Genomic DNA, 25,385 nt, shown 5'->3' with positions numbered 1-25,385 from the left:
AACAAGTAATATATTGTATCATTTATCTTGAATGTATCATAGATAAGCTGCTATATAATGATTGCCACTTCAGATAGCTGTGAAATTAGGTGATTAACTAGTTGTTACTTAACCTTCTAATTTCTGTATAAGTCTAATTACATGAAACAGAAGTTGGTGTTTTGAGTTTTTACTTTGCTTTTCTGTTTGGAGTGTCATTGCAACTACTGTATTGTAAATGATGGAAAATAATTGCATATGTTAAAAAATATGAAACTTTATAAAGTAAAAAAAATAAAATTTTTAAATAAAAAAAAAAAAGAAAGAGACAAAGGGAGCAATGTTTCCAAAATCAGCGATGTATTATTTCTAATTTTAAAACAACAGTAGGATCTATCCAGTACAACTTTCTCCAATGAGTCTTGCCATAGGTTTTTTCCTACTATCCCAAAGTAGCCAGAACATAAACTTTAATGATAATTTTACTAAACCCAATAAAAAGTGAAGTGAAAATAAAAATAATAAAATAAAAAAAAATAAAACAATCCCTATCAAAATACCAATAACAATTTTCATAGTACTGGATCAAGTGATCTTAAAATTAGTAAGCAGCCACAAAAGACCTTGAATAGCCAGAGCAATCTTAGAAAAGAAGAGCAATACTGGAGATATCAGTGAAATAAATCAGTCAGAGAAAGACAAATACCATATGATTTCACTCATATGTGGAATTCAAGAAATAAAACAAAGAAAAAAAGAGGGAAATTAAAAAATAGACTTTTAATATAGAGAACAAATTGGTTGTTACCAGAGAAAAGGTGTGGAGGGTAGGTAAAATGGTTGAAATAGGTGAAAGAGATTAAGAGTACACATATCCTGGGGTGCCTGGGTGGCTTAGTCAGTTAAGCATCTGACTTTGGCCTAGGTCATGATCTTAAGGTTTGTGAGTTTAAGCCCTGCACTGGACCCTCTGCTGTTAGCACAGAACCTGCTGCAGATCCTCTGTCCCCTTCTCCTTCTGCCCCTCCCCATTGGTTCTATAAATAAATACATACATACATACATACATACATATATACATAAACTTTTTTAAAACATACACGTATCCCGTTGAGCACTGAGTAATGTATAGAATTGTTGAATCACTATATTATACACCTGAAACTAATATAAAACTGTACATTAATTATACTAGAAATATTTTAAAAAACTTGGAGGTATCACAGTCCCAGATTTCAAGATAATCTGCATTTAACACTTTTGGCAAGCTTTGCCAAAATGCACTGGCCATCTGAAATCTTTTTTAAATTATGCCACACCTATAAATCCTTAAACCCTTAAGAATACTTTAGGAAACTCTGACCTAGAAAATCTCTTAAGTTATTTCCAACTCTGAAAACCTTTCCTAATTTATTTTAATAGCTAACTCTTACAGAGCATTTACCATGTATCTCTCTGTCTCTCTCTCTCTCTCTGTTTCTCTCTCTCTGTCTCTGCCTCTCTTTCTCGATAAATAAATAAAGCTTTAAAAAAAAAACATTAAAAACACAAAATCAAACAGCTAGTGAGTGTTAGAATAGGGATTCAGACTCAGGTACTCTGAATGTTGTGGCCAAAGCACAGATCACAGGAAAAGGTGAGATACAGTCAATTTAAAAAAAAAAAAATTTCAATCTCACTGGAAACAAAAAGTATACATAACATTTAAGAGGAATAAGCCACAGGAGGAGAGATTTGGTGTCCATGCCCTCAACTATTCCACATTCATGGTGTTGTTGTTATCTTTCAGATATTCAAGAGTCAAAAACTTAAACATGTCACAGAATATTTCTTTTAATATTTGAATATAAAAATACTTATTATTGGAAATGTCATTAAGTCAACTTAACACAAGATTTATATATCCAGAGACTATTATCCTCATACCTATCTGCTTCTATCATCATGCATAGTTCATAATAAATGAGCTAATGTATGTTCATTACAGTATTCATTAAAACAACCCTATCAGGATATCTCCTTGGCAACTGTTAATTAATTGTAGCTGCTTCCTTGGCAACTGTTAATTAATTGTAGATACCTGATAAAAATTGAGTGGTTTGTCTTTGTAAATATTCTAGATGCAAACTTCTCTCTGATAGTCATTCATTTATGCATGGATGAATATCTTCACTATGCAACACTGACTGAAAAGCTATTTATGCTGTGAATGAGGCTAACAAGTTACTTTCTCTCATGGAGTGTTAGTCCAGCAGGGGAAAAATAATTAGTAAGCAAAGGAAATTTTTTTAATTTCAGGATTAAACATTTAACTAAATAAAATATGTATTTAAATAATAAATATTTTCAGTTAAATGAAACAGAATAATAACATATAAGGTGAAGGTGCAAAGGAATCTTTAGTTTGGGTAATGAGGATGGACTATATGAGGAGAAAATATATCAGCAGAGTTGAGGAAGAACATCCAGCTATTCGAAGATTTAGGGGAAGAATATTACAGTCGAGAGAAACAGCAATGATAAAAATAATCAGAAATTCTGTACACTCATAAAAGTTTTACATATATATAATATGACGATAGGTTGGTAAACATTATTAATACAACCAATTACTATGGAACTTGCACCTTCACATTACTAGACAAATTTACGAATGAATCTTAATAATCAGCAAGATCCTTGGTTCAGGCAAATAAAGATCAAATTGTTGGCATTACTGATAGAGAATGTGGCCCAAATTTGGGGCCAGGTCCTAATCTTTGCTCCCTGACCTATGGTGGTGATCATGTCTTCAAGGCCAGCCATTTGTAAGGGGAAATAACACCGGTTGGGGATGGAGAGAGAGGCCACAGGCTCACATGTGCTGACCATATGGAAGGAGCATAGTTAAATGAGTGCATCCCTCCAGCAGGCTGTCATGAACTGCATAAGGACAGACCACATGGGAACCCACTGGTAGAGTAAGGAGGTAAAGAAATGGAGATATGATGCTCACCCTTCTACTAATCAGTAAAGAGAGGAGAAAAAGGCCCTAAGTATTCCTCTAGCAAGGTATATCTCTCCTAGAGTTGATTTCCGCTCCCCACCCCCACTTTGCATCCCCAACCAGGGGACAATTGCCAACGTGTGGAGATATTTTGGTGATGAAAACAACAGAGTGCAAGATAACAATATCCCAGCTGTATTGTAGGAGAGTAGGGTTTCCTGCAACAAACTACAATGGGAATTTTTAGTTTCTTCACTTTGGAAAAAATCACATCCTTCACAGATACATGTTAATATTATGGACTAAAGCTACAACCTCAGAAGAACCTCAGCTTTACATGTACTATTTCTGTATTTTCATTGCTGCTTTCCACATATGTAAATATTACAGGGATCTCCAAAACCTAGAGGAAATGTCACCTCTTCTTACAGTTTTCCCTAATTACTAAGCAGTTGGAAATTCCTTCTTCTGAGCTCCAGTGGCAATGTATACATATGTTTATCTTAGCACTTATCACCCTGTGAAGTAATTATTCATCTAAAGGTCATTCCTATTTAGAAAATAAGTTTTTCTGAGTAGAGACTGTGTATGATGTGCTAAACATTCTACAATGCCACAGTAGGCTCCTATATCAAAGAATTTACTTGTCCAAAATGTCAGTAGTGCCAAGTTGAGAAACTCTGTATTCTAGAAATCTTTGTAACTCCACAGAAATCTTGGTAGCTCCAAAGCCCACATAGTACCCACCATAAGAAGTGCAAACTAAGTGAAATAATGTGTATTTACAAAGACCACGACTGACACAAAATACCGTGGATTGTATTTTATTTTTCTCATAAAGTCTTACTTGTTTCTATCCTGATAAAATTTAAAACCTATTATGTACACTCAGCCAAAAGGAACATTTTTTGGACAATTGTCAGAACGATTATAGTTTAGCAACTAGCACATGAACAAGAAAAGCAGTGGGGTGTGTTATGAACGGTCTAAAACCTCGTGGGTAAAGGCAGTTAATTTTAAAGGTGTAAAAATGTAAGAAATCATATTAAGTGATATCTTCAAAAACAGAAATAAGAATGTAACAATTTTAAAGATATCAAATGTAAGAAATCATATAAGAAAGACAACTTGAAAACAGAAGAATGTAATGATGGAAGGAAACTTTGGTGACAGTAATTAAACTTTCATGGAAACTTTCATGGAAGATCATAAAAATTAAATGGATAAAATTAAGGCCAAAAATGCTATTTTTTCAGTAACAAAACTTAAATAAGATTCAGGAAACATTCAGAAAACCTCATGGGAAAGACTTTATATTGTTCCAGACCAAGCTAAAGGAAAAATGTTTCCCATTCAGAAGAATGGCAAAGGAATGGTAGGAAGCTATGTTATATATTTAAAATATGGTTTCTAGGTATGAATGTATGAACCAAGGGTTTCAGAAGCAGTAACCCAAGACTAGGAGGGGAAGAGAAAAATGCTTAGAGATGTCATAGAGGCTAGCTATCCCCTTACAAAAGCAAGCAAACTTAAACTACACTGATACACATAAGAAATAATAGTTTCTTAATAATTTTCTTGATCAGCCCACACCTAGAGAACAATGCTCAATTCTAAGTGTAACCTGGCCCTCAAAGACAGGAAATGTTTTGGATTCTGTGGTCTATATGGTCTATGTCTCACCTACTCAGTCCCACTGTTGGGTGAAAAACAGCCATAGAATAATATGTTAACAAATGAGCATGGCTATGTTCTAATAAAGTTTTACTTACAAAAGCAGAGGTTCCAGATTTGGACCTGGCCCCACTTTGGAAGAGAAACATTGACAAAGATAATCGGAGTGTTTAGGGGCCTGGAAATCCTAACACACAGGATTGACTAAGGAAGTCACTAATATTCAGGGGCACCTGGTGGTCAGTTGTCTTGACTCTTGATTTTGGCTTAGGTCATGATCTCATGGTTCTTGAGCTAGATCCCCACATTGGACTTGGCGATGATAGTGCAGAGCCTGCTTGGGATCCTCTCTCTCCCTCACTCTGCCCCTCCAAGCATGTGTCCTCTCTCTCTCTCTTTCTCTCTCTCTCTCTCTCTCTCTCTCTCTTTTTCAAAATAAGAAATTTTAAAAACTTTTTAAAAAGTCAGTAATATTATCCTAGAAAAAAGATATACCCTCGAACTAATAAAATTTGCTTTAGAACACTCGGGTATAAAGACCTCCCCATTTTTTCAATTAATAAAATTAATTTTGTCTTGGTTCTCCACCACTAAGACTGGGAAAAATATTTATTATCAGGTTTATGTGATACTTTCCTTAGGGATCAGTGAGAATTACAGAGTTCATAGAATCCAGAAAATTGTGCAAAGGCTTTTGGTCTTAGGTTCATGTTGGTTCTCTCTAGAATATTTGTTGCCTAAGGCTACATAGTTAAGTCAGATGAATGTGGTTCTACTGCTCATGTGATTATTTCCCATTCATTTGCCACATCTGGCCACTTTGTCCTTCATCTTGCTCTCAAAACTTTGGTGCTCATCATTTACATACTGGGCGTGTGGTGGAGCAACAAGATTTGCAAGAATTCACCATTCCTCAATATTCCCAGGCTCAGAAGAATATCTAACTCTTATTTTGTAGGGTCCAGCCACTACTATCTCCTTTACTAGATGTTATAGATTTGGCAAGAGGGAAGGCGATGTTCTTCTTACAATGCTGGCCACAGTTTCATAGCCATTTTTGCCCACACAGGCCCTGCTGGACATCTTGAAACATATTTTAATCTGACTGGAAAAGGAGACATATACATGTGAAAAAACAGACAATTCAAAAAATCAAGTGGTAAATAGCAAGTAAATAATGAAAAAGAAAAATGGTATGTGAGCTAAAAAAAAAAAAGGGATAATTTTCAGGTGGAATAGATAAAAAAAAAAAACATCATTTTTTTATTTTTCAAATTTTATTTCCAGTCAAAACCTTTTACCTGAGCTCCAGTCTCTCTCTCTCTCTCGCTCTCGCTCTCTCTCCCTCTCCCTCTCCCCCTCCCTCTTTGTCTCTCTGTCTCTCCTTTCTCTTTTCTCCTTCCTTCCTCTCTCTCTCTCACTCACACACACACACACATACACATACACACGTAATACTTTTCTCTAATTCCATTCCAATATTCTCACACTGAGACTCAATCCAGAAACTATTTTAAATTCCTTGCTCTCCTTTACCGCCCACACCCAATCAGTTGCCATCATTACCAAATCATTTCTTCACCAAAGCATCTTTCATTACCCACTATGTCATCCATACTGCCTTTGTCTTATTTATGACCACCACCACCCCCATCACTGTTACATCCTACGTGCATCTCAGGGTAGTCTTATTTGGCCTCTTTACTAATATATCCTTTTTGCATTTGTCACACTCTTCCAAGCTGCCTGAGTGAGCTTTCTTTTTTATTTTTTTAATTAGTTTATTGTCAAATTGGTTTCCGTACAACACCCAGTGCTCTTCCCCACAAGTGCCCTCCTCTATCACCACCAGCTCTTTTCCCCCTCCCACTTCCCCTTCAACCCTCGGTTCCTTTTCAGTATCCAATAGTCTCTAAGGTTTGGCATCCCTCTCTCTCCCCAACTCTCTTTCCCTCTTCCCCTCCCCATGATCCTCCATTAGGTTTCTCCTGTTCTCCTGTTAGACCTATGAGTGCAAACATATGGTATCTGTCCTTCTCTGCCTGACTTACTTCGCTTAGCATGACACCCTCAAGGTCCATCCACTTTCCTACAAATGGCCATATTTCATTCTTTCTCATTGCCATGTAGTACTCCATTGTGTATATATACCACATCTTCTTGATCCACTCATCAGGAGATGGGCATTTAGGCTCTTTCCATGTTTTGGCTATTGTTGACATTGCTGCTATGAACATTGGGGTACATGTGCTCATGCTAAGCGAAGTAAGTCAGGCAGAGAAGGACAGATACCATATGTTTGCACTCAGGTCTAACAGGAAATTTTCAGAATGATCTAGCTTCAAGAAAAGCAAGCAGTTAGTAGTGCTTAAGAAAAATTGATCCAGTATCAAATGGATAATTGATACCTGTCCCAACACAGCATTTTACATAGTGTTAAGTGAAACTGCAATACAATCTAAGTATTTTGGGAGTGTTTGCTGTATAATGGGATTTAATGAAATGTTTAGAGGTGCAGTAGGCAGGACTTTGAGTAGATAATGGAAAAAAAATGCAAAATGTTTATTGATTTATAATGTGGTTTCATCTTAGCTTGGGCAAAGCATGCAGTATTTAATACATAGTAGCAGAATGTTTACTATAAAAAAAAAAGAAAAAAAAAGAAAGGGTGCTGTATTTTGTCAAATGCTTTTTCTGCATCTATTGACAGGATCATATTGTTTTTATCTCTTCTTCTGTTAATGTGATGTATCACAATGATAGAATTGCGAATACTGATCCAGCCCTGTAACCCAGGAATGAATCCCACTTGATCATGATAGATGTATTTTTTTATATGCTGTTGAATTTGATTTGCCAGTATCTTGTTGAGTATTTTTCCATCCGTATTCATTAAGGATATTGGTCTGTAGTTCTCTTTTTTTTGCTGGCTCTCTGTCTGGTTTGGGTATCAAGGTGATGCTGGCTTCGTAGAATGAGTTTGGAAGTTTTCCTTCTATTTTTATTTTTTTGGAATAGTTTAGGAAGAATGAGTATTACCTCTGTTTTAAATAGCTGGTAGAATCCCCTTGGGAATCCATCTGGCCCTGGGCTCTTATTCATTGGGAGATTTTTGATAACAGATTCAACTTCTTCACTGGTTATCGGTCTATTCATGCTTTCTATCTCTTCCGTTTGAATTTTGGTAATGCATGGGCATTTAAGAATTTGTCCATTTCTTCTAGGTTGACCAGCTTGTTGGCATATAATTTTTCATAGTAATCTCTAATGATTGCTCATATTTCTAAGGAATTGTTTGTAATAGATCCTTTTTCCTTCTTGATTTTGTTTATCTGGGTGCTCTCTCTTTTCTTTCTAAGTAGCCTGGCTAGAGGTTTATCAGTTTTGTTTATTTTTTCAAAGAACCAACTCTTGGTTTCATTGGTCTGCTCGACTGTTTTGTTTTGTTTTTTTAATCTATATTGTTTATTTCTGCCATGATCTTTATTATTTCTTTTCTTCTGCTGGGTTTATGGTGCTCTTGCTTCTAGCCTTCTAGTTCCAGTAGGTGCTCTGTTAGATCTTGAATTTGTGCTTTTTGTAGTTTGTTGAAATAGGCCTGGATTGCAATATACTTTCCTCTTAGGACTGCCTTTGCTGTGTCCCAGAGATTTTGGATTGTTGTATTTTCATTTTCATTTGTTTCCATATATTTTTTAATTTCTTCTCTAGTTACCTGATTAGCCCAATCATTCTTTAGTAGCATGGTTTTTAACCTCCACACTTTTGGAGATTTTCCAGATTTCATCCTGTGGTTAATTTCAAGTTTCATAACATTGTGATATGAAAGTGTGCAATGGTATGATCTCTATTCGTTTATACTTATGGAGGGCACCTTTATGCCCCAGTGTGTGATTTATCTTGGAGAATGTGCCATGTGCACTCAAAAAGAAGGTGAATTTCCTAACTTAAGGATGCAGAGTTCTAAATGTATCTATCAATTCCATCTGTTCCCATGTGTCATTCAGGTCCACTGTTTCTTTAGTGATTTTCTGTCTGGTTGATCTATCTATTGCTGTCAGTGGAGTATTAAAGTCTCCTGCAATTAGCACATTCTTATCAATAAGATTGTTTCTGTCTGTGATTAATTGTTTTATGTATTTGGGTGCTCCCTAATTTGATGCATAGATGTTTATAATTGTTAGCTCTTCCTGAGGGAGAGACCCTGTAATTATTAAAAAATGTCCTTCTTCATCTCTTGTTACTGCCTTTACTTTAAAGTCCAGTTTGTCTGATATTAGTATGGTTACTCCAGCTTTCTTTTAGCTTCCAGTCACATGATAGATATTTCTCCATCCCTTTACTTTCAACCTGAAGGTATCTTCAGGTCTAAAATGAGTCTCTTGTAGACAGCAAATAGATGGATTTTGTTTTTTTATCCATTCTGTGTCATTTGGTTTGAGCATTCAGTCCATTTACATTCAGTGTTATTATTGAAAAATGTGGGTTTAGAGTCATTGTGTTCTCCGTAGAATTCATGTTTATAGTGGTGTCTCTGGCACCATTATAAACATTTCCCTCATAGAGTCCTTCTTAGGATTTCTTGTAGGGCTGGTTTGGTAGTCATGAATTCTCTCAATTTTTATTTGGGAACACCTTTATCTCTCCTTCTATTTTGAATGACAGGCTTGCTGGATAAAGGATTCTTGGCTGCATGTTTTTTTGTTCATCATATTGAATATTTCCTGCCAATCCTTCCTGGCCTGCCAAGTTTCATAAGATAGGTCTGTAGCCACTCTGGAGGTTCCCCTTTGTACGTGAGGGCCCTTTTATCCCTAGATGCTTTCAGAATTCTCTCTTTATCTTTATATTTTGCCAGTTTCACTATGATATGTAATGCCGAAGGCAATTCAAATTATGTCTTCAGGGGGTTCTTTGTGCCTTTTGAATTTGAATGTCTATTTCTTTCCCCGGATTTTGGAAATTCTCAGTTATAATTTGGTCTAGTATCCCTTCAGGACCTTTCTCTCTTTCTTCCTCCTCAGGAATTCCTGTGATACAGATGTTGTTCCGTTTGATTGTATCACTCAGTTCTTGAATTCTTCTTTCCTGCCCCTGGATCAATTTCTCTCTTTTTTTTTTTCGCCTTCCTCTTTTGCTATAACTATGTCTTCTAATTCACCTATTCTTCTCTCTGCCTCTTCAGTCCTTGAGGTGGCTGCCTCCATTTTATTATTCACCTCATTTATAGCCTTTTTAAACTCATCACACCTATTTTCAAAGTCCCTAGTCATTGTTTAGTTGCTTCTTTGATGCTTTTTTCAACCCCAGTGATTAATTTTATGACAAGTTTTTTTAATTCTTGTTCTGTTCTGTTGTTTAGATCTGTTTTTAGCAGTTCTGTGGCTGTGACTTCTTCCTGGAGATTCTTCAGGGGAGAGTTCCTTCGTTTTGTCATTTTGGCTTGTTTTCTGTCTCTTGTCAGTTTTAAAAAGCTCATTGTGCACTGTGCATCTGTTAGTATTGCTCTGTTAAAGGAGGCTTATTGACTGTCCAGGACCTGTTGTTTCAGGAAATATTCTTTTAATGGTATCTCTCAGTTTCTCTTGTTGTGCCTTTGATTTTATTTCCCTACTCAGCGATATTTGGGACTTGCCATCATGCTCACTTTGGCTTGTGTCTTGGGGTAGCCCTGAGAAGGAAAACAAACAAGCAAACACAGAGGGAACAGAAGCATGCAAATGCACAGACAAATCAAACAAACAAATTAAAAGGAGGAAAGGAAGAAAATAAAATGGAGAGGAAGGAGAAGAAAAAGAAAAAAATAAAGGGGAGAAGAGACAACAAAGGACAATGGACAGTTTAAAAGTATATAACCAGTTGAGGGGAGGGATAAGGATGAGATATAAGAGAATATATCTGGATGGCAAGAGGATGGAAAAAAAGAGGGAGAAAGGAAAAAGGAATATAAGGAGTAAAACTTTTAAAAAATTTAAAAAGTAAAAAAGGTAATAATAATATAAAATAAGTACCAAAAAAAAGCAAGAAAAAAAGCAGCAGCTCCCCCTTGCGGATGGACGTGGTTTGGTGTAGTAGGTCTTGTGGTCTGCTCTGAGAGGTCTCGCCTTGATGGTTGCAGAGAGTAGAATGGCGGTGCCTCAAGCTCTGCTGGAACTAAGCACTGCAGGCCAATCTAATGAGTCTGATCCCCTTGTGCCCCAGCTGAGCCAAGCTGTATTTTCCAGGCCCACCTCATTTCAAAATCCTAGTCCATGCACTTTTATGCTACCGCAGATGAGATGTACTTGCTTTGGCGGCTGGTTTCTTAGCCAGGATCTCATAGGGGGAAGGTGCAGTTTCTCTAACCATGGGCAGGGATTTGTGCTGCCACTGCCAGAAGTGAGGTGTGCTGCAGGAGGTGAAGTGCACACCCTCCCAGACACTGCCGCAACTCCCAGCCCCCAGTTGGGATCACGATCGGTATGGAGAAGGAGCAGTCTCTCTTGGTGCTACCAGGGTTTTGCCTGCCGGAAATAAGCTGCACACTCCTACAGCTGAAGTGGAAGCACATGCCCCCCCCCCATTGCTGCCAACTCCCCGTCAGATTACTTAGGGGTGAGAGCTATCTTTTCCCTGTTGGCACCCGGGATTTGGGATTCGCGTGGTCAATGCTGGAGGCGAGATGTACCATGAAAAAGAAGTGTGTGCTCCCACTCCCACAGCTGAGACCAAAGTGTGCATCCCCCGGGCTGCCTCGGCCTCTAACTCCCTGCCGGGATGGCGCACCCTTTTGCCACCCAGGTTCAGGATTTGGGCTACCCAGCAGTTATATATGGAGTGAGAGTTTTTCTCTCTAAGTGGGGTTAAACGTTCTTTATCTCTTCTCTAGAGATAGTACTATGAGCGTGTTCAGTTTCTCTTTCTCTTCCCTTTGTCTCTCAGGGGCTCCACGAGCTTGCCCTGTGTTGGGCTGGGGTTCCCACCTCTCCTGCCCTTCTCGGGGTGGCCTGTTTTCCAATCTCCCCAGTTTGCACTCACACACTCAGGCATCTTTGAAGTTGTCTTCTTTCTGGAGTCTGGATTTTTTCCTTCCACTCTTGCAGATGAAAGTAATGTCCTTCTCAGTTCGATAGATGGGGCAAACAAAGTTTACAGAGCTCCCTTCCTCTCTACCATCTTGGCTCCTCCTTCCAGAGTGAGCTTTCTAAAATACAAATCTGATCCAAGGCTTCTATTTCCTTCAGGCTAAAATTCAGACTCCCTGGTCTCATATGGATAACCTTATAATATAACTCTTGCTTACATATTATTTCCTATTTCTTACCAATTTTCTCATTTCTTATTATTCTAATTATTTTACTAACCTGCTCTTCCTTTAAATGGGCCATGATCTTTTTCAACCCACCCCTTTGACATTTCTTCCAAGAAAGACCATGTCCTTTGATTCTATAGTCTGATCAATGCTCCAGAATGAAATGTCGATAGGGCCTTTTACTCCCAACATTGAGAAAGTATGTCTCCCTGTAGTACCTCTAGAAAGTACCTCTAAAAACCTACACATATAGGGGCACCTGGGTGGCTCAGCTGGTTAAGTGTCTGACTTCAATTTGGCTCAAGTCACGATCTCATGATTCATGAGTTCAAGCCCTGCCACTGGCTCTGTGCTGACAGCTCGGAGTCTAGAGTCTGCTTCAGATTATCTCTCTGCCTCTGCCTCTCTTTTTCTCTCTCTCTCTCTCTCAAAAAGTAAACATTAAAAAATTAAAAGAAACCTACACATATATTTTCTATGATATTCACCTCACTGGGTAAAAATTGTCTATTATCTTAGCTGTGTATCTCAATATTATGAGCTACTTGGCAATATGAATAATACATTTCATATTGATAACCCTAATACTTGAGAGATAATAGGAAATCAATATATTTATGTTATTGAATAAATAGTATATAGAGATATATGGGTAAAGACATTTTGAATTGGGGAAAAGAGAGCATTAGCAAAGGCTTAAAACATAAAACTGATCTTCCCAGACTGACCACTAATCTTCATGTTTTTAAATCAAGTGATAAGTTCTCAGACCTGTCAGCAGTTTTTTTGGTCATGATTTGTCATTTCCATCACCGAAACACTTTCTTTACTTGACTTGCAAGTTTTTATATTCTTCTGTTTTTTTCTTGTCCCTTGTCACTTCTCAGACTTTTTTGGTGGTTCATCCTCATGTCATCTTAGACTTATTCTCTTCTCATCTACACTCAGTCCCTTAGTGTCATGTTTTCAAGATCTGATGCTGTCTCTTTGCTGACCATGCTCAAATTGTCTCTCTTGTCTGGACTTCTCTAAACTCTAGGCTTGTATATATAATTGCCTGCTTGACATCTCTCATTGCCTTTAGAAGTAGAAATTTGAAATTTGACATCTTCTTTCCCTTCAACTTTATTATAGCATAATAGACAAATAAAATGTCTATACATAAGGCATACAAAGTATATATTATGATTATTTAATATACATTGTAAAGGGAGTCCTCCCATCTGGTTAATTAACACTTCCATCACATCGAATGTTTACCTTTTTTGCGGGGGTGGGTAGGCAAGTGGGTGGGGTTGAGAACATTTAAAACCAAATCTCTGACCTACGTAAATCCTTGTTCTACCCCATCTTCCTTATCCATCAATTATAACTTCACCCTTGTAATTGCTCAGAATGAAAGACACTTGTAGTTACATTTGACTCTACTTTCTCTTACTCCCCACAGATATTTCAGCAACAAAACCCTTGACTCTAATTTTAAATATGTTCAGTCATCCACTTCTCACCACCTTCACAACCAGCACCCTGGTCCAAAACTGCCATTTTCTCTCACTTGACTTCTTTCATTAGCCTCCTACTTGATCTCCTGGCTTCTACTGTTGTCCTTCTCAGTCTGTTTACAAGCCTAAAATCACAGAGAGCCTTTTAAAATAAGTCAGTTAAGTCACACTCTTGATCAAAACCTTTTACTGACTCTCCATCTTACACAGAATTGAAGCCTATATCTTAACATTGGGCTATAAGCCCTCAGATTATCTAACTTATCATCATCTCTTTACACCCTTTCTCCCTCACTCTTCTTCAGACTCACCATCTCTTAGGATATCTTCAGACAAGCAGCATGTCCCTGCTTTAGAATCCATGCACTAGTATGCTCCTTCATTTACTTTAAGCTTTGACTCAAAGTCCATTTTCTTAGTAAGACCTTACCTGGACCTCTCTATTAAAAATATTGCAATCCCCCTATATCTATTCTTTGTACTACCTCCTCGGCTGAAGTTTTCTCCATAGCACTTACAACCTTTTAATATTTTATTTTACTTAATCATTTTATGTATTGTAATTATCTCCCCCCACTACAATATAAAGTCCCTTTGGCCTAGAGTGTTTGTCCCTTTTATTCACTATTGTACTTCAGACCCCAGGAGATTGGTGAATAATCTTTCAATAACAGCTGCTAAATGAAGATGGGTACATACATTTTTGCATTTCTGAGTGCCTGACAATGTCTGGATTATAGTTGTATTTAAATATTCAAAAAATGCCATATGATAATTACTGTAGCCACTTTAAATATAGAGGACCTAAAACTTCTGATATTTGAGTCAATGAAGTCTCTACAATTTCTGTGTAGTCAGGATTTAAGGATAGCATTTTGGTTAGTAGGAGGAGAAACACTTGGAACTCAGAAAAACACGATCTTTTCTTATAACATATATGACACCTGAGAATGGCTTAAGACATGCTGATTGCCTGCGTCATGGGCTCGGGCACTTCCAACCTTTGGCACCAAATCTTGCCCAGGGTTTTACCATTGCCATTTCATAGAGCAGTGCCAGCATCCCAGCCAATCTTTGGGAGATAATGAAGATATCAGTCTGTCTATAACAGAGATTCATTTAGGAAAGAAGAAAATGACAAGACATGATGAGTTTGTGGCTGTATTATGGGGTTTTAGAATGTTTTGCTCAGAACTATGTTCATTCATTGGTTCCCAAACCTGTGGTGATTCTTAAAAATATATTTGTTTTCGACCCTCGTGCTGGTATGGATATTTAACAAGTTTCTCAGATTTATGTTAAACAGCCAGCTCTGTATTCCCACCAATAATGGCATTTGGAAACACGGTAAGCAGGTGGCAGTTTGCATACATTGTTTTATATTTACAGTTTGCTTCTCTCTATAAAATACCCCATTTCTCTGCACTATAAAACCAGGTACATCTGACAGGGGGGTAGGTAGAATATCTTTTGTAGCAATATGTCGTGGACTGTTTCACAATAGTATTTTTCTCCATCTTTTACAGGTCAATGCACAAACTGGCCCAGTTGGAAAGACTTGACCTAGGCAATAATGAATTCAGTGAGCTGGTAAGTGAATTCATTTTCTAAACTTGATAAATACACCACAGGAGATTATTTATTTTGCTCTGTCTCTGTAACTGCAGGTATTAAATTATCCAAGTGCACATTTGCATTTGCTAAATATAAGCACAAAATGGAATCCAGGAAATAAAGTGATTGTTTGACTATATCATAAACTGCAGAGAACTGGATAATATTAGGTACACTAAAGAGAGATAGAGAGACAGAGAGAAAGAAAGAGAAAGGAAGAGGTAAACGGATTCAAATTGACGATTTCGAGCACCAGTTGTGTAGTAGGCATCAAGTTCAGTGTGTTATTTATGTTATCTCGCTTAACCCTTATTTGATATGTTGCCATGTTAACTTTATGGAAATGCGCTCAAAGTGGTCACCAACTTACAAAGCTTTTATGTAGTTGAACAAGAATTAAAGCAAGACTTGGTTAACTCAAAGCTCATACCTTGAAGACTTCTGCATTTAAGGATGCTAAGTGGAGAGGAGTGGTTAAAATCCTTCTATTTCTAATTATACTGAGAGTGTCTTTCTAGTGAATACATATTATGATCTCACTGCCACCAAAACTGAAAGAAATTTTGACTTCTTCCAGGGCTTAAGTTTTCTTTAAAATTTGCCTGAATACCAGAATCTCAAATGCAAATTAGAAAGCAAATACTCCTTTATAAGCAGACTCCTTTTAACTCAGAAGTCTCCACTTGAACATCTTCAAGTTTCAAAAATGCAATTAATCTGAAATGTATTTTAACTATTTTTAAATTAAAACATGTAATTAAGTAATCAACTATTCTCTTCCAGCTGTGTTGCTAACAATGTGACCTTGTACAAATCACTTCACCTCTCTAAGTCTCTTTTTCATTTTCTATGAAATGAAAATTATAATGGCTCCTCCCTTGTAGGACTTGTGTGAGGATTAAATGAGATAATACATGGAAAAAAGGGATGCTCAGTAAATGCCTGTGTATAGGGAGTGATTTGCACTGCGTCTTGAATGTGCAAAGAAATTAGCTTATTTGACTTTGGCCATAACTTATCTAGCCTATATCCCAGCCTCTGTCAGCTGTTCACTGAGGATAAAAGCTGACTTTTATTCTTCTGCAATTAAAAGTTTCATCTGATTTATGAAGTTACAAGATTCCTTTGGGTTGTGTTCATCTTCGTCACATAAAAATTCCTTCTGTCATGTGCCCTCTCACCTTCCCCAGCTTCTCTTCATAACATGGAACTTGTGTATGTGCAAAGGCTACATGTCTTTCTGATCTGAAGGGAAGGGACTCTCTGGTCTCAGGCTGTTTTTCAGAAGTGCCCTGGCAGACATGCTGGCCTCTGGGCTGATGTCTTCAGCTGACCCTGACCCTTGTGTTAAAACTGGATTTCTGAAGCCATAGTCAATTTTCTGGGGTGAGGCAATACTCCCTTCGAGCACTGGCCGTTTCCTCCTTGCTTGCATTGCTACCACTCAGATCTCATTGGCTGTAGATCTACTAGTTTCTGCCCTGTCTTCCCTCCAGTATTAGGCTTGGCAGTCCATCCCAGTTTCTTTTGTGAAGATACCTCACCAGCCTTAATACTAATAGTGACCACATGACCTGCATACAGGCTCTGAGAGTCCATAGGATGTGCAAACTGAGAGAGACTCAGTATAAAATAAACTTCAGAGCCTCCTTCTGCCTGCTGCATTGCACTGCCAAGTTTGCCCTGTTTGGGATACACTCAACTTTGTAATAGGACAGCTTGAAAAGTGACCTCAACACAGGTATTAGGACAAAATGACCCAGTACATAATCTGATGTACCTCAGGCTTTTCTAAACTAGATACTTATTAATAAGGTAGGAAGAGAGATTGGTAAGGATGGTGAATAGCAATGACAAAACTATTTCATAGTGGGAATTTGAAAATCAGTTGTTAAGAAGTTACAATCTGCCCATGCTTCCATGAAGAGATGTAGCGTGGCCTACTAGTTGAAAGAACATGGACCAATGGATTCAGACGACTGAGGTATGCCTCTCAATTCTGTAACTGGCTAGCTGGCTACCTTTGAGTCTATAGTTCACGCTCTGTCCTTGGTGTCCTCTTCAATAAAAGAAGGGTATCAAAGGCATCCATTTCAGAGGCTTTTGGGAAAAATTCTATGCAAGAGGATCTATAATAAACATTCAATATGTTTCTATGAATTTTTATTCTGTCAGGTATATCATTTTGCAAACCTTTCACATCGGTAGTTTGGGAATCAATGTGTTACTATAAATATTTAGGCCAATATAGATGAATAGGATATGTTTATTTTTGAAAGTAGACATAGTAAAAGTATACTTAAAAACATATTTTAACTTATGCTTTATGGTATCTAAGAAATCATCACTTGAGCAGAAACATTTTTTTTTACTTTGAACTCCCAATATGCCATGTTAGTCACAAAACAAACCTATCTAAAAAAATTTTTTGCCGTTGTTCTCAGACCCCTTATTTATTGATAATAGTGACTTGGCAGAGGGAGGAAGAGCTGAGAGTATAATGATGGAACTTCACATTTCTACTGTCATTAACTTTTAATCAAATGTCTGACTGTTATTAGTCATATGTGTGGGACTAGCTGTTTTTTCTTGAATGTAACAATTTTTAATGAGCGACTAAGAGAATTTGCTTTGATAAGAGGCCTTTAGGTATAATGTCATGTGCAGGAAAGTGGATAAATTCCATTCTGTAGCTAGGTATTGTCACCTAGGAGATTACTGTTAGAGAATTCATTTTGTGTGATGTGGTAAAGAGACAGATATGTAGCGAGGATGATAATAATTAAAAAAAAAAAAAAAAAACAAAGACTTGCAATGTGAGAGTCTAAAAGAACAGAAGTTTGCTTGTTAGAGACTCAATGTAAATATTCTAGTGAGGTTTAAAGTAGAAATATCTACTTAAGGATGCCTTTATAATACTGAAAAATTATAAATAGGAGGAATTATTTTATGTTTCTAACAGTGGTAACCACCAGAAAATACTGGGCAAAGTTCTGGGAACACAATAGATTCTCAAAGGTGTTGTTGATGTTGTTGTTGTTTCTTTCATGGCTTATTTTTGTCAATATAAAATTAATACATTAGTACATTAATACATTTCCATTATTTTGAGAGAGAGAGAGAGAGTACACACAGGGAGAGGGGCAGAGAGAGAGAGAGAGAGAGAGAGAGAGAGAGAGAGAGAGAGAATCCCAAGCAGGCTTGGCTCTGTCAGCACAGAGCCCAACTTAGGACTCCAACCCTTTAACCATGAGATCACAGCATGATCTGAAATCAAGAGTCAGACACTGGGGTGCCTGGGTGGCTCAGTTGGTTAAGCGTCCAATTTCAGCTCAGGTCATGATCTCACAGTTCATGGGTTCGAGCCCCGTATCAGGCTCAGTGCTGACAGCTCAGAGCCTAGAACCTGCTTCAGATTCTATGTTTCCCTTTCTCTGCTCCTCCCCTGCTCACGCTCTGTCTGTCTCTCTCTCAAAAATTAATTAACATTAAAAAAAATTTTTTTAAAGAGCAGACACTTAACCAACTGAGCCGCCCAAGAACATTTTTTAATTTAGAAAGTTAAAAGGATTGTAAGAATGACAGTAAAAGTCATCCATGATCTTATATCCTTATAAAACTATTATTAGTGGTTTTGGTATATTCTTCCCCCAGTACCATAATTTTCTTTGTAATGAGGTCAGATGAATATTATTTGGGCCAGATCAGAGATGGGACACTATTAGGTTGATATGTTAAATAACATCCATTCTTAAAGCTCTTCTATATACTCTGGGTAGTACAGTCTTCTAACTGCCACAGAACAATCAGAAACTTGCCATAGTTCTAGATAGTCAGGGACACCAAAACAGATTCAGTGATTGCCATAGGGCCCGGAAGCCATATTTCAGGTGTGTATAGATGTATCTGATGAACTAAAAGTCCTGTTCGTCCTGAACTAGTAGTGGAAATAACAGAGCCCCCAAAATCAAATCACCATGAGTGAGAAGAATACTGGAAAAGGAAGCAGATGGAGCAGCAGAACCTGGAGGAAGATGGGATCCGTGGATCCCAAAACAGGGTGAGGCTATGTCTGAATATCCACTTAATCTAGCCCCAGTTTCTAGCTCCCAGTCTCTTATTCCCTGCCCTTCCCCTTCCCTGCATTGAAGGAGGGCCCTGGTAATAAGAAAGAGCCCCCAATAACTCTGCCATGGGAACTTTCATCAAGAGTCAGCTCTAAGAAAGAAAATAAGAAAGGTTCTTTGCAAACCAGAGAGAGAAAGAGAAACAGTAGACTGCAAAGTGGTCTATGCATGGTTCAGAGGGCAGCAACATAATAGAGGACAACGACGGCATGAACAACGACCTGCGGAAGGAAGCGTGAGTGACAGTGGGCAGCAGTTCCGGAAGGAAAACAGGGATTACAGAAGTCATTGGAAGAGCATCTCCTGTCATGTGGGAGGTCCCTAGTCTCCCCTCCCTGCCACATAAGGACTCCTATAAGCAGTAACTAGGGAAGAGGATCCCAGGAAAGGCCTGATGTCTTGATCTTTTGCTCTCTAAGTAGAGGGAGGTCAGAGAAGTGAGATTTGAAATTTCACTGTAACTGTGACATTAATAATTCATACTGGTTATATGTGTTTTTAAAGAGATATTTCTGTTTACCAAATTGGAATTACAGTGTGTATTCTATTTTGTATAACTGCAAGATTACCAAATTCAAATAAATAAGTTCTTTACAGATATTTTGAGATAGAAGTTTTCTTGGCCATCTGTATGTCTTTTTTGGAGAAATGTCTATTCATGTCTTCTTCCCATTTTTAATTGGATTATTTTTGTTTTGGATATTGAGTTGCATCAGTTCTGTACTTTGAATACTAACCCTTTATCAGATATGTCATTTGCAAATATCTTCTTCCATTTGGTAGGTTGCCTTTTAATTTTACTTATATAAAGGATTTCTAATGTAAAACTACCTTTGCATACCTGAAATAAATCTAACATAATCATGATATGTTGATGATCCTGAGCTTCTATATAAACTGTATTAAATTTAATCCTTTCTGGGATTTTTAAAAATCAATGCTTATATATTTGATTTGTATACATTATTCTTGTCTACATTTATCTGTGGGTTTGTGTTTTTCATCAGTTTTGGAAAATTATCAGTCCTTATCTCCTCAGATATTTCCTTTTGTCTATGTGTTCTGTATGTCCTTCTGGACTTTGGATACGAGTATGATATCATAAGTGGTTTTAAAATGCTATTTTAATAATTATTTTGTAAGGTCTTTTTTGAAAAAGCAATCAGATAAGAGGTAATTTTTAAAACGTTTATTTCATCTCCTTAAAGAATCTTTCTGCCTCTCCACCTAAAATTATCCAGTATTAATTCTCTAGAATATGAGACATGAGAGTGATATCATTTTAAGAGTACTTTCAACTCTTTGAACTATTTACTATACCAGCTACTGACAGAGACATCTCTAAATAACAACCTGCTTATTCTAGATTAAAGAACAAAACATGAATTTTAAAAAACGCCTAAATTAGAGCAACAAAAATATTTAAAAAGTCAAAGTATATATTTTATATGATAAACAAATATAATTTTTTTAAAGACAATGTGAAGAGGGGTTGTATTTTCAAGTCCTAGGAATGTATCAGGAAATGAGTATCTATCTATTTGAGACAGTATGTTAAAGTCTTTATAAAAATATTTCATAAATTCAGCCATCCATGAACTCTATTAGAGGATTGATATTCCATAACACTTCTTTTCAGAAAAGCTTAAAAAAATATTCTGCACTCTGCAATCACCATTTTAAATGCTTAGTAAGGCTACAGATCACAATAAGCAAGAATTTCTAATCTCAATATTCAAACTGAATTCGTTTTGTTGATTTTTTTACTTTATTCATAGGGTCAAAGAAAAGTTTAAAATAGATAAATAAAGAATGAAGACACTGAGAAAAAATGCCAGTAGTTGTATAGTGGTGGGTGGAAAGATTTTATGTTAGCCTTCAAGATTCTTCTAGCTGATCTAAGAGTTAATTTGACATGAGATAAATTAACAGGAAAAAGTAGTTTAATGTGTCGCGTTCCCGTCACTCACCCCACGTTGGGGCGCCACTTGTCCGGTCTAGCCGCCCCCGGGTCGGGAGTGGGTAACTCTTGCGGGTCGTTCCTGAGGGAGGGCGAGAGAAATAGGGCAGGAGGGAGACGCAGGGAGTGAGGCAAGACAAGCGATTCCTGATCAAGCCGTTTATTGAAAAAGGAATCAAACTTTATAGGATTAGGGGCGGGAAACTGGCCCAGGTTGGTTGCCAGGTAACAGAGTCAAATGATTATTAGAAAAAGGGGAAACCGAAACTGAAACTCCGAACCCAGCATCAAAGGAAGCACCCAGACTTTTGTCTGCAATACTGGGCAGGGGAAGATTAGCGCTGCATAAACCCGAATGCGGTTGATCTTTTGTTCATTTTGGCTTTTCTCGTCTGGCCCAGTCTGACTGTCTTCGAATCCTGGACCAGGAATGCACTCCCCTAGCCTCCAGATGTAAATCTTGTTTTTTTGGTTGCTCCCTGGAGAGCAATATGTCCTTGCCTGAGGCGGCCAAAACTCGGCAGCTCCCGACATTAATGAGTATGCATGGATTCCCTGAAATGAAACTGAGGCCCAAAGAAATGACTAAGGCAGGCCATTTTTATACTTTTTAGACAAAAAGACAATAAATCTGTGTAAAGTTGGTAGGACAAAGAAACTTCATGTCATGAAGTGGGAGGGGTATTTCAACTAGTAAGGAATTGTAAACAGAATTGGGGCTGGGCTGGACTGGAATAGTAAATTAGTTAAAATATAGGCTTTGTTTATATAGCATTCTATGCTCTGAATTCCCTATCTGTGATGATAAGAATATCCCCTTACCTCCTGGTACAGGGAGTAAGAAATATTTATTTCCTGGTTTCCAGAGAAAAAAGGAGTCAGAGTGTTCTTACACTTAAGTGACTTTTAGGTCCAAATAATCAGTATGGCCAAAGTGGAACATTTTGCACTACCTGTCCTTGGCTCCTACAATAGGGTGTTTATTTGGTCTCTGTAAGTTACACAAATGTGTTTTCATAGAAATTTGAAATAATTGAGTACTTTAGCTAATGTTTTAACTTGTAATTTAAATAGATTAGAATTGAATTAAACTCATTCGAATGAAAGCATAGCAGCTGGTGGTTTCACCTCCCTGGTTTGCACCAGGTACGCTCATTTTTAATCACCTAGGATGCATGTATACCTGAGGCAAGATATTTACATATCCAGTAATTTCCTTTAGTAGTTATTACAGCATAGGTTTGCCATACCTGTGTTTAGGGAAAATATTTGAGATATCCTAATTATTAACTCCTCCATCTCCTGCATTTTAAAAAATTACTGTGGACATTGATTGTAGATATATATATCACAAACATTGCCAAAGTTTACTAAAATCAAGAGAAACATGAGAAATGAAACACTTTAAAAGTTATTGGAGGCACATCAATTTCTGTATCAGTCCAGGCCCAGTCAGGGGGTGGGAATGATATCCATGGTTTAACAAAGGAAATTTTTTTTAATTTGATATAAAGAACGGTTACTCATGTATTAGAAAACAGAAAGAACAGAAAAGGAACACGGAAGGGTCGCAGAGGTAATAACCCTGTTACCACTTCTAGGAGAGGGAACAAAAGGAAGAAGGTAGTGTAAGGAACTAGAAAGAATTAAAGCTGGGGCTCAAGGGGAGCCTGGGTGGCTCAGTTGGTTAAGTGACAGATTTTGGCTCAGGTCACAATCTCATGGCTCATGAGTTCGAGTTCTGCATCTGGCTTTGTGTTGATACCTCAGAACCTGGAGTCTGATTCAGATTCTGTGTCTCCCTCTCTCTCTGCCTGCCCCCCAAACCTCTGCACTCACGCTCTGTATCTCTCTCTCTCTCTCAAAAATAAATAAATAAATAATAAATCTTTATAATTTAAAAATTATAAATAAATAAACCTGGGACTCAGACCTGTAAAGAGGTGTGTGCTGGTGTCTCTGAAGGGGCATGATAAGGCTGGTTCTAGTTGTGTGGAAAAACTACCAACTGAAATTGGCTGCAGTTGCTGAAGTTTAGTGTCACTGCAAAGAGAAATGTTGCTGTTGAGACTGAAATGACCAGGAATAAAATAGAAGGAGCAAACCCCATCTTCCTCCTGTAGCCTCTCCATCTCTCTCCAGTCCACCCAATTGTCAGTGCCTAACACAAGCCACCTGTCAAAATAGAAGTGTTGTTAATCTCAGATCGCAAAGTAGAATATAAAAAAGTGGGCCCACTGCTGAAAAGGGAAGAGCTTACACATTTAAAATGAAATGGATATTTGCTTTTGTGGACCCAATAATGGTATCATTTCCTCCAGGAAACTTTCCCTGCACTTAGCAGAGCACCGTGTCCCCAACTGGCACTTGATTAATGTTTTTGAATGAATGGATGAATCATTTGATTTTAAAGTGAATAGTTCAGTCAATCCTCATCAAAATCATGCCCATATAAATTGGAAATTTTTAATTCAAACTAAACAATAATAGAGGTAAAGGAAATACTTTAGTTTACCTGAAAAGCAATCATTCTATAGTTAGATATCCTTTGAGGAATCAATTTCAATTCACTTTGAGACAAACTTCCAAATGAGTTTCTCCATGAAACTCTTAAGTATACAATTTGCCACTGTGATCAATAAGGAAATAAAACTGTATTTCCATGAACTCTGAAATTTGAAAGGAATCCTTGATGAACCATTCAATTAAAATCTATTTTCTGACTGAAAATAATTGTGGAGGCTATTTTTGTAAGATGGTGAAATTAGGGTCTCCATTTTTATAAATACACATCTGTTGACCTAGGGTTTTAATAAGCAAATCCCAATGTCACACATGCAAATAAAGAAAGTCATTTTCTTGCTTTCCAACTTTCCTTTTCTGGGCAATAAAATAAGTCATCTTTGCCTGTTTTCAAAGGAAGCAGCTTTTCCCTCAATTGCCATTTCTCATTACTGCAATATGACTGGATACCATGAATGAAATTAATTAGCTCTGTTTGCCTTTCCATAAGTATATTTTTCTAAGAATGGCATTAATCTCGATGTAGTCAAGTATCCTGGTGTTTCTGTCAACATTTTCTACCAGAGAAATCAAAGGAAAAAGAAATACTCTCTAATTGAAACATCAAGTAAGAGTATACATGTTACCTTCTGAGTGAAGCTTTCTTGCTGCCCTAACTAATTACATTTTTAAACACACAACTTTATCCACCCCTCTTTCTTCTTCTTCATGACATTTTCATTGTCTTTTAGTTTTCATTTACTGTGAAACCTGAAATCAAATACATCATTTTCTATTACTTCTATTTCAGATAGTAGGTCCAAATATTACCATTGCAGCACATAAGTGAGAAAGATGTAAGTTTTAATCTGATTACTTTAAATACTGTTTTTGTTGTTGTTGTTGGTTTTTGGATGATTCACAATCCCTATTCACAATTCAATATTCTTTTGGGGTTATTCCCTGATTGCATTATACATGTATAATCAAAGCTTTACCAGGAAAATAGAAAGAGGGGTGGATAAAGTTGTGTGTTTAAAAATGTAATTAGTTAGGGCAGCAAGAAAGCTTCACTCAGAAGGTAACATTGTAGTAAAAACCTAAGTAGGTGAAGGAATGAACCATGCAAATATCTGGGTGGAAGATTGTTCCAGACAGAGGAAACAGGAATTACAAACATCTGATATGAGAGCAAGACTGACATGTGAACAGCAAGAAGACTAAAATGGGTGGAATAGAATAAATTGGAAGAGTAGGTGATAAATTAATTTGGTGAGGGAGGTGGAGGTAGAGAGATAGAATCCTGTAACACATTTTAAGGATTTTTATCTTATTCAGAGAAAAATGGAAGCCCTTTGGAAGGTTTCGAACAAGTAGAACCTGTGGTCTGACATTTTGTTATATTACATTATATTACAGTATGTTAACATTACATGTTACATTAATTACATTACATTACATTACATTACATTACATTACATTACATTACCAGGATCACTTTGACTGCTGTGTTGAAAATAAGTGGAAAGTGGGGCAAGGTGAAGTCAAAGAGACCAGTTGGAAAGCTATTGTAATAATATGGGTAAGGAATAGTAGTATCCTAGATTGAGGTAGTAGCTAGTGGTGGAGATGATAAGGACTTAATCTGAGGGTAAATTTGAGAAATATAGCCAGAAGTAGGATCCGAACTTGTAACTTTGAGATAACCTCTTTCAATAAATAATACAAAAATCAAGAATACATAATTAAT

General features: G+C 37.1%; 1 protein-coding gene across 1 annotated transcript in view; it reads left to right on the top strand.

Moving 5' to 3' along the window:
• Positions 1-25,385, top strand: part of LRRC7 (leucine rich repeat containing 7) — a 542,709-nt gene that overhangs the window by 329,778 nt on the left and 187,546 nt on the right. The window contains exon 8 of the mRNA XM_029949178.1: positions 14,959-15,022. Coding sequence (XP_029805038.1) covers positions 14,959-15,022 — 64 coding nt within the window. The remainder of the gene's footprint in view (positions 1-14,958; positions 15,023-25,385) is intronic.

The sequence above is a fragment of the Suricata suricatta genome, chromosome 8, assembly GCF_006229205.1.
Source record: "Suricata suricatta isolate VVHF042 chromosome 8, meerkat_22Aug2017_6uvM2_HiC, whole genome shotgun sequence".
NCBI lineage: Eukaryota > Metazoa > Chordata > Mammalia > Carnivora > Herpestidae > Suricata > Suricata suricatta.
Note: the sequence above shows the minus strand (reverse complement) of the source record. Positions and strands in the feature narration are given on the sequence as shown.